This window comes from Pelodiscus sinensis, chromosome 11, assembly GCF_049634645.1.
Source record: "Pelodiscus sinensis isolate JC-2024 chromosome 11, ASM4963464v1, whole genome shotgun sequence".
NCBI lineage: Eukaryota > Metazoa > Chordata > Testudines > Trionychidae > Pelodiscus > Pelodiscus sinensis.
In genome coordinates, this window is record NC_134721.1 from 40701755 (window position 1) to 40712250 (window position 10496).

The following is a 10496-nucleotide window of genomic DNA, read 5'->3' on the forward strand; positions in this document are numbered from 1 at the left end:
CAGCGACAGGTGATCACTGTCCTTGAAAATCCAGCCAGCAATTTGTTTAATTATGAAAATCAATGGTACAATCAGTGCAGTTGCCCTTGTGTTTCTATTGATATAGATTGAACCTCTGTGGTCCAGGACTCTCTGGTCCAGCATCATCTGTGGTCTGGAAGGACCACCAGTGTTGTGGAACTAGACAGCCTCAGCAGCAGAGGTTGCCAGTGGCTCAGAGCAGAGCTCGCTGGCGGGGCCCATGGGGCACGAGAGCCTGCAGCTGTCAGGGCAGGAAAGCTGGCAGAGGGGCCAGACCTCATGGGGCAGCGGAGCCTGCAGCCAGCAGGGCCTCCAGGAGTTGTGCAAGGGCAGCGGGGCAGAAGTTCTGGCAGGGCTGCAGCAGCTCACAGGACCAGGAGGCTGGGAAGCGGAGCCCAGTGAAGACGCTGGCACCCCAGCATCCATTTGCTGAAAACTATTTACTGAAATAGTTTTGGATGTTTTCTACATTTTTAAACATACTGATTTAATTTACAACAATGCTCACTTTATATTTTGGTTACAAATACTTGCACTGTATGTTTCAGTTCACCTAATACAAGTACTGTAGTGCAGTCTCTTTATCATGAAGATTGAACATACAAATGTAGAAAACTTTAGAGCCTACAATTCTTCTCAGTCATGCTTCTTCTTCAGCCAGTTGCTTAGACAAAGATTGGCTGGAGGGTAGGGATTGGGTCCAGAGTGACTTAGACAAATTGGAGGATTGAGCCAAAGGAAATCTGATGAGATTCACCAAGGACTGAAGAATCCCAAGCACTGTTACAGGCTGGGGATGGACTGGCTAAGCAACAGATTGGCAGAAAAGGACCTGGGGATTCCAGTGGATGAGAAGCTGGATATGAGTCAACAGTGTGTCCTTGTAGCCAAGAAGGCTAAGGGCATATTAGGGTGTAGTAGGAGGAGCCTTGCCAGCAGATGTAGAGAAGTGATTATTCCTCTTTTTTTGGCACCAGTGAGGCCACATCTGGATTATTGCATCCAGTTTTGGCCCCCCCACTATAGAAAGGATGTGGATGCATTGGAGAGGGTCCAGCAGAGGGCTATCAAAATGATTAAGGGGCTGGAGCACATGACCTACGAGGAGAGGCTGAGGGATTTGGGCTTATTTAGTCTGCAGAAGAGAAGAGTGAGGGGGGATTTGATAGCAGCCTTCAACTTCCTGAAGGGGGGTTCCAAAGAGGATGGAGAGAGGCTGTTCTCAGTAGTGACAGATGGTCTCAAGTAACAGTGGGGGTGGTCTAGGTTGGACATTAGGAAAAACTATTTCCATAGGAGGATGGGGAAGCACTGGGATGGGTTCCCTAGGGAGTTGGTGGAATCTCATCTCTAGAGGTTTTTTAGTCCTGGCTTGACAAAGCCCTGGCTGGGATGATTTACTTGGGATTGGTCCTGCTTTGGGCGGGGGACTAGACTCGATGACCACTTGAGGTCTCTTTCAGCCTTAGATTCTAGGATTCTATCAACAAGTTTATTTACATTTGCAGGAGATCGTGCTGCCCTCTTCTATTTATAATATCACCTGAAAGTGAGAGCAAGCACTCCCATGGCACTGTTGTAGCCAACATCACATGATGGTTACATGCCAGATGTGCTCAAGATGTCTATGTCCCTTCATGCTTGAAACACCATGCATGAGGACATAAATCTATGGTTATAATGGGCTCTGCTTGGTGACTATCCAAAGCAGAGCAGACTGATGTATGTTCATTTTCATCATCATGAGTCAGATGTCACCAACAGAAAGTGGGTTTTCTTTTTTGGTGGTTTGGGTTCTGTAGTGTCCACATCAGAGTGTTGCTCTTTTCAGACTTCTGAAAGCATGCCCACACCTCCTACCTCTCCAATTTTGGACAACACTTCAGATTCTTAAATCTTGGAATGAGTGTGGTAGCTATTTTGACAAATCTCGCATTGATATCTTCTTTGCATTTTGTCAAATCTGCTGTGAAAGTGTTCTCCAAATGAACAACATGCGCTGGGTCATCATCCAAGACTGCTATAACATGAAATATAGAGCCAAATGCAGGTAAAATGGAGCAGGAGACATATATTTCTCCCCCCAAAGATTTCAGTCACAAATTCTAAGTAATGCATTATTTTTTTAACAAGCATCATCATCAGCATGGAAGCATTTCCTATGGAATGGTGGCTGAAGTTTGGAGAACCGTATGCATGTTTAGCATATCCTGCGTGTGAATACCTTGCAGTGCTGGCTATAGAAGTGCCATGTAAATGTCTGTTCTCAATTTCAGGTGACAATGTACATAAGAAGCAGGCAGCATTACCTCCTGTAAATGTAAACTATCTAGTTTGTTTTAGCAATTGGCTGAAGAAGTAGGACTAAGTGGACTTGTTAGCGCTAAAGTTTTTCACTGTTTTGCTTTTGAGTGCAAACATGTAACAAAAAGAGAAGTTCTGGAATGAAGCTACATGCACAAGCAGCAAAATGTCATTGCATTACCAAGGACTGCCTGAGCTTCATAATGTCTACCCTTAAATTAAACTGAGTTATTAGAAATAAAGCCAGTGAAGTTCCAACAATTTCTGGGAGCTGCTGAAATCAGTAATCCTTTGGTAGTCAAATTCTGAATGCTGTTTTACTATCTGGTATGATTTATCATGCAAGTAGTTTCTTTTTTTTCCAAAATCCCACTATGAATGAGCTTTTTGATTCTCAGATAGTAATGGTTTGGTGCTGATTAATTCAGATAGATGGAATTAATTTGCCAACCCGCCCACCTAGCACATTAAAAGAGATTTATTGTATAAATAACCTAATGGGTTTTTCCTCCTCATTTCATTTCCATTTGTAGGTTCTCACTTTATTGATCAATGCAGCCTACAAACCTAGCCGCGTCCTTCGAGAACTACAGCTGGATGAGGATACTGCGTGGCATGGGCATGGAGAGACCCTGAAAGCAAAGTAAATTTCTGCCCCATAATCCAGTTCAGCCGATGCCAGCAGTAATATCTTCTGCACGCCTACGGTTTTGTCTAACTTTGCCTTTTAGGAAAATTACGTGTGATTTGTTCAAGGCAAATAAGGACATTGCAAAACATAACCCTCCAGCTCATGCAAAATGTTTCAGCACTCTCCAACAGAGTGCAGCTGGTGTGTGTACTACATGTGCTCTGAAACTACTTTGGTTTCAGTGTAGTATTACTGGAATAACTAATACAACATGGCATATGCACTGGCAGATCAGCAGCAAAAGGGTAACAGATTTGTAATTTGAAGATCGTTTTCTGGCTTTGCTTTGAAAGAGTCATGGAATAATCTCTGGCTGACAGCACCTTCAGCCAAATTCCATTAGCCTGCTTTCCCTGTGTCTGACTCCAGCTCCCTTTTGCATACTTGATGTGAATATGCTGTTCAATGCTTCTGATGGGCCTTACTGGTCCATAATTTAACTATCACTGAGAAACCAATGTGTGGATAGGACTAGAACCCCAGTGAAATAATATTGTGATCATGCCAACATCATAGAATCATTAAACCCAGCAATTCTGAGCCATCTGGTTAACTACCAAAAGAGAAGACTTTCACCCAACCAGGCGATCAGGATTCTCTGTCCAGCTGTGCTGGAGACTTACTGCATGACCTGAAACAAATCTCGAACTCTCTCACTGCCCCCATTCTCCATTTATAAAGTAGACATGCTTGCCTATCATGTAGGAGTTCTAGGTACAGGAAACCCTCCCCATCTGCAGCAGATGTGTTCCTGGCACCACTGCGAATGGCAAAATCCATGAATGTTAGGGGGCTCTAACTCCCAGCCCCCACAGTGAGTTCCCTGCAGCTCCCAAACTCAAAACATATTGGAGGCATACTAGCAGGGCAGTGTGCAGAAACTTGGTACCGCAATTGCTCATCTATACTATCTTGTTAATATTTATTCACATGTTCGTCTGTTATTTTATGTTCCTAAAGGGAGGACTTCGGTCTTTGTGATTGTTGAGCCAAAGTCTTTCACAAGCTCACTTTAAACTTTTTTTGACTATGTAATGTCTGGTAGTATTGATGTGATATAACACCAGTAAATAATTGTATTAGGACCAGCCAACTCATGATTTTCTCCCAATGGCAGGTACAAAGGGAAGAGTTACCGTGCCACTGTGGAGGTTGTGAGAACAGCTGATCGTGTGGCAGATTTCTGTAGAACAACCTGCATCAAACTGGAATGCTGTCCAAATCTCTTTGGCCCACAGATGGTGCTAGATAAGTGTTCAGAAAACTGCTCTGTCCTGACAAAGACAAAATACAGTGAGTAGACACCATGTTTTATTGACAGTGTAATGATCTTCATTTAGACAGTGCCTCTAATCCAGAAGGATCTCAAAGTATGTTACAAATTATACATCTCACTGAATTCCTGACAATGAGCAGCCTACGTGCTAATGATGTAGACCTATGGACCCATATCTTGGGTGAAAACAAGGATAATCTAACAGTGATCTGCAATGCTATTCAAGCAGTTATTAAGTTCCGGTTATATGTTATGCCTCATGTTCAGTGTTCCCTCTAAGATTTTCCATCCATGAGCAGAGTGAGTTTTGTCTTGTGCACCAATATTGAGGTCATGTGTGCTTGTTCGGATGTGTGCCACCATGGCACCCAAGTTAACAACAAATATCTTAACATTTAAAAAAATATATATATGGAAGAAAGAATATTAAAACAAAGGATAATTAACAAGGTGCAGGACTTTAAAATGTTAACTATGAAGTCAGATACAAAGAAAATACTGTAGATTTTGCGGTAGCCAACTTCCTCTGTTGATAGCCCTTGTGGGCAGAGGTGGGGGTGGGAATGTCCCAGGCTAGACAAGGGCCTGCCACAGACCTCACAGAGCCGTGCATGGGATTGTTTCTGTTCCTGGCTGCGAGCTGGGAACTCCCTCTCCACCACAGTCTGCTCCACTCAGCCCACCACAGCCTGTGCCTTTCATTTTCCCTTCCCCTTGCAGCTGAGCCTTGGCCAAGGCTGGCAAGGGAGGGGGATTTGCTGGAATTCACAGCAAAAATCCCAGTCTTCAGCCTCCCCGCCCCCGCTGGAAAGCTCTCTTGCACCAGGTGGGGGGATGGATGCTGCCAAGACCCCTGCCCCAGCAGGTCTCATTGCTTGAGCATAGGCCCCATCCACTCCCTGCTCCTCAGGCCTGGGTCCCAGTTGTGGTCAGGCCCCAGCCCACCACACACGGTTCCTCCGACCGCTGGAGAAGCTGCCTGCTGCCACCAGGTGCAGCTGCGCGGTTCTGCTTAGGAGGTGGGTGGGGTGGAAACTTTATTTGTACACCTGCGCAAGCGCGCAGCTTCGAGAGAGCCCTGCTGATGTTGTATGAATTCCTGCTGATGATGTCTGGGACAAAAACATCCTACAGAGGAAGATTCCAGGCTGTATGCCATTAAAAGTTACAGTTTTTATCATGCTTGCCAGTCTGCCTTACAACTGGCTGCTTCCATTAGGTCTTTTACTAATTTGAATTCCCAGCTACTGTTCATCTCAATAAACCTCTACAGGCCTTGCAAGAATCCTGCAGAATCCCAGCAGCTACTACGACCACTCCAGAGCACGGATGACATTACTTGCACCAATAACTGTTCATTTGAGACCTTTCTCGGAACTAAAAAATTAGTCTCCCTTTGTTGGGCGAATATAACTTTAGAAATAAACAGGTACTGGATGTATTATGTTGAAGGAAAGAATGGACCCATTATTGTTGTTGATCTCCAGCTGGGATTTCTGTTGGAAAGCTTTCTGTTAATGGTTTCTCATTCCTTGGATTCCTGGGGACTGCTCAGTGATAATGAATAGTGTGGAAATTCCATTGCAATGCAGTGCATGTGAAACAAACACCCTTTGCTTTTCTCCATGTAGCACATTATTATGGGAAGAGGAAAAACAAAAGGATTGGCCGACCACCGGGTGGCCATAGTAATCTGGAAGCGAGCATGAAGAAACCAAGCAAGAGGAGGAAGAGACGAAAACACTTCTTTGTCCATAAGAAAAAACGTTCTTCCACCTCAGTGGACAACTCTCCAGTTGGATCTACCCAGGTATGCGGCTGTAGGAGACTTACACAGTCCAGGGCATGTTCCTAGACAGCCTGGGTGTTGGAATAAAACTCTCCGCATAACCAGCTACTAGTTCCTTTAGACCATGTGCAGCCAAACAGTGACTGTAGATCAGAGGTGGGGAACCTAAGGCTCAGGGGCCAGGGGTGGCTCGTGGCTTGCCTGGATCTAGTCTCTGAGGCTCAGGGCTCCTCCCCCAGCATTGGGGAGCCCATGCTCATGCTCTAGCCCCACCTCCCTGCTGTTCCCTGCACAGCTGGGGCACACAATCCTGCTAGCCACACTAGGCTCTTCTGGGCAAGGGGAATGTCGGGAGTGTGTTTCCCTTCTCAGTTGGGGACCATGTCAATGAGGGGTTTTTTGTTTTGTGTTTTGCTTCTCACTCATGTGGCCCTTGACTTTGGGGGGGAGGGGGCGAGGGTCAGCAGCCTCTGGCCCCAAAAAGGTTCCCGACCCCTGCTGTAGATCATAGAGACAAGATGGGTGAGAGAGTATCTTTCAGAATCTTGTCATGCTAGCAGAAGTAGTCAATAAAAGATATTACTTCTCAGATCTTGTGTGTCTGTCAAATCCTGGGACCGACGCTGTAACAGCAGCACTTCATGCAGTGATGAGTGTAAACATCCGAGATCATCACCGCATTTCTGTGTACTGGACGTTCCATTCTAAATTTGTTCTTTCGCTTCTCTTTTCAGGGCAGTGGGGGAGAGGAAGAGGATGATCAGGATGACGTAGATGAAGAGTCTATGAGTGAGGATAGCGCCTCAGAGCAGCAAGATGAACTGCTTGAAGAGTCAGAAGTGTCAGAGAAGAAATCGCGGTCCTCCTCTCCCACACAGAGTGAGCTGTCCCACTGCTTGGCTCAGGATCAAGATAAGCAAAAGAGGAAGCTCCGGACCTTTTCCTTCTCTGATGATGAAAATAAACCCCCTTCACCAAAGGTACCTCTTAAATTACAAATTATCTTTTCACATTCTCGGTGGCTTGGGGGTTTCTCCAAGGTGGGAGGAAGATATCATTCATTAGAACTTCCCTCCGCTTGGCAGTATGCTGTGAATTTCACTCATCATTCTGATTTAAAAAATGCTTTTAATTTCCACACCTGGAGCGCTCTGTGTCCACTCTTCCCAGTGCTCAATACACAGGTGACATTCCTTGAATTGCAAGAAGGATTGGCAGAGTAAATGCCAGAGCTCTACAGGGTGTTAAGGTAGCTGCTGTGATAAGCTTGTTAGCTAATCAGCCAAGGCCAATTTGTCTTTGAAAATTATTATCAACATTATGTAAGTTTGGGTATTTCTTAGTAGTAAAAACCACCGTGTGATTAAGTGACACTGCCGCGGTACCAAATGCAAAAAACTGTTCCTTCAGATCTTGAGTCTGCACTTGAACTTAGAATCATTAAAACTTAAAATTACCACTAATGTACTTTGTATTGGGACCCATACAAATCCTCAGAACCAAGAAAATAAGAAGATCCAATGTGCCGTTGTCATGTTGCTTAAAATGTGATCAGTAACTCTCCATGAAATGTTCACTTCCAGGCAACCTTAATGCTCCTATTACAGAGCATCTTGTAACAGTATTCATTTGGAAAGTTATATTGCCAAAGTTATAGCTAAGGGCTTCCTTTATGTGATGCTAGTTTAGACTTCTAGTGTGATACAGTGATACTTGAGGGCAGTTTTCCCATCCTGGTGCAAATGTGTTCCCCTGGTGGTGCAAAAATAACATGTTTTAGGCCCTGAGAATCCAGGAGCAGAGAGAAATCCAACCCTGAGACTGTGCACCATCATGCCTGGTGTCAGGCAGGGACCATGAGGGGACTAGAACTTCCAATGCTCAAAGCAGCATACAAATTCTAACTACTCTTCATGACATGCTGAGTTCTGGAGACTTTTCCAAGGGCTGTGCAGCAAGCCATTGGCAGAGCTGGGATTTTAGATCTCAGCACTTCCTACCTTCTGATTCCCAGCATTCTGCTAGAGTACGCTGCCTCTCAAATTCAGAGTTGCTTTAGGAACATTCTGTGTGAACATGGTGATATTTTTGGACATAGCAAATATAACGTTCTTTGTGGGGTGGGTTAGGAAATAAAGATTGAAGTTGCCGAAAAGCTGCAGCTGGACAGTAACCCTCTGGAATGGAGCGTGGCCGATGTTGTGCGGTTCCTCCGATCTACAGACTGTGCCCCATTAGCCAGAATTTTCCTGGATCAGGTATGCAATTCTTCTTAAAAAATATGAACCCGCTGTCTGAATTCTGAGCATCTGCTGGTTGACTGACCACATTAAACCAGTTTTCATTACAAAAGGGTAAAATCTGGTTACTGCAGTTTTTATGTTTTTGGTATGGCAAAAAACATTGCACTTTGTGTTTCTTACAGTTGGTTGGAGAATAGAGGCATTCGTTTGTGTTCCACTTCTTACTGAACATTTTGCTAATGAACTGCATTTGATTTCCAAAATTGACTTGGGAGAAAATACATATGCTGCAGCTAAAACAGCTAACCATGAATTCAGCAGCCTATTTGAAGAGACTATAGAGCTGGTTTTGACCCGAATAGCACTCCCAATATTGCATCATTTATTAAAACTAACACTTGCAGAGTACTTTATAAACCTTAAAGTTTGGGAATACAAATGTTATTGGGCATCACACGGTGCTTTTCTGATGCACTAATCAAAGCGGCATCAGGGAAAGAAACTTGCATGCATGGTTAAAAGGATACCTTTAATACAGGCAGTCCCCGAGTTACGTGGATCCGACTTATGTCGGATCTGCAGTTACGAATGGGGTTTTCTCGCCCCGCAAGACGGGAGCGGCGGGACGCCCAGATGCACCGCGGTCCCACCACCCGCGTCCTCCGGGGCGAGAAAAGCAGACCAGGGAGACGCGGAGCAAAGCCGTGGAGGATGCGGGTGGGACCGCGGTGCATCTCAGTGGTCCCGCCACCTGCGTCTCCCTGGTCTGTTGGAAGGGGGGGAGGGGGCGCACCTAGTGCGCCCCCTCCCCCCAGCAGACCAGGCTTTTCTCGCCGACGACGCCTGGGGTACAGCAGCTGGGGCACTGCCGGGTTGGTCCCGCAGCACCGCTCCTTGGCGCTACTGGACCAACCCGGCAGCACCCCAGCTGCTCTGCCCCAGGCGTCCCCAAGTCAGCCGCTGCTGAAACTGACCAGCGGCTGACTACAGGAAGCCGGAGGCAGAGTTGCTCTGCCCCGGGCTTCCTGGAATTAGCCGCTGATCAGTTTCAGCAGCGGCTGACTTGGGGACACCTGGGGTAGAGCAGCTGGGGTGCTGCTGGGTTGGTCCCCGCAGCACTGAGGTGTGGCGCTGTGGGGACCTACCCGGCAGCGCCCCAGCTGCTTTGTCCCAGGCGTCCAAATTCAGCCGCTGTTGAAACTGATCAGCGGCTGATTCCAGGAAGCCCAGGGCAGAGCAACTCTGCCTCTGGCTTCCTGTAGTCAGCCACTGGTCAGTTTCAGCAGCGGCTGAATCTGAACGCCAGTTCCGACTTACATACAGATTCAATTTAAGAACAAACCTACAGTCCCTATCTTGTACGTAACCTGGGGACTGCCTGTATATTATTTTATATTACATCTATTTTTCAAAGATAGATTATGCTAGTCTTGCATATTAAGTGCCCAGTACTACAAATTGTTAGGCTGCTCCTGGATGGTGAAGACAAATGTTGTGAAAGGCATAATATGAAGGCTGTAGAATTGCATAGGTGGTGTTGAGCGTATAATTTGGCCTGAACAGCCAGTGTAACAGTAGAGGGAAGCTTGAGAACACAACTCGGATTGCTTCTCTGAACACAGATTGAGTTTGCGGGGCTAGAAATTAGTTGTGGGAGGAGAGGGCAGGAGCCATAGCGAAATACATTTGCTTTGGAACCATTGAGATAATGAGGACGAAACTGTGATAGCTTGGTGAGTCAATTTAGAATAGATCTGCTCTTCAAGATGAGACAGGAAGGAAGAAGGGAAATAGGTGATGAGAGGGAGGGAAGAAAGACAATCCAGGGAACTACAGATCAGTCAGCCTTACCTCAGTCTCTGGAAAAATCATGGAGGGGATCCTCAAAAAATCCATTTTGAAGCACATAGAAGAGGGAAAAGTGATCAGGAATAGTCAACATGGATTCACCAAGGCCAAGTCTTGCCTGACAAATCTGATTAGCTTCTATGATGAGGTAACTGGCTCTGTGGACATGGGGAAGTCAGTGGATGTGACATACCTTGACTTTAGCAAAGCTTTTAATACGGTCTCCCACAGTGTTCTAGTCAGCAAGTTAAGGCACTATGGATTGGATAAATGGACTTGTAAGGTGGATAGGAAGCTGGCTAGACCGTTAGGCCCAATGGGTAG

The 10496-nt window shown here is 45.9% G+C and overlaps 1 protein-coding gene across 8 annotated transcripts in view; it reads left to right on the top strand.

The window, feature by feature from the left end:
- Positions 1 to 10496, top strand: part of SFMBT1 (Scm like with four mbt domains 1) — a 181206-nt gene that overhangs the window by 159700 nt on the left and 11010 nt on the right. For all 8 annotated transcript variants that reach the window (XM_075939371.1, XM_025186971.2, XM_075939372.1 and 5 more), the window contains 5 exons: positions 2859 to 2968; positions 4134 to 4309; positions 5924 to 6102; positions 6816 to 7061; positions 8211 to 8339. In XM_075939371.1, coding sequence (XP_075795486.1) covers positions 2859 to 2968; positions 4134 to 4309; positions 5924 to 6102; positions 6816 to 7061; positions 8211 to 8339 — 840 coding nt within the window. The remainder of the gene's footprint in view (positions 1 to 2858; positions 2969 to 4133; positions 4310 to 5923; positions 6103 to 6815; positions 7062 to 8210; positions 8340 to 10496) is intronic.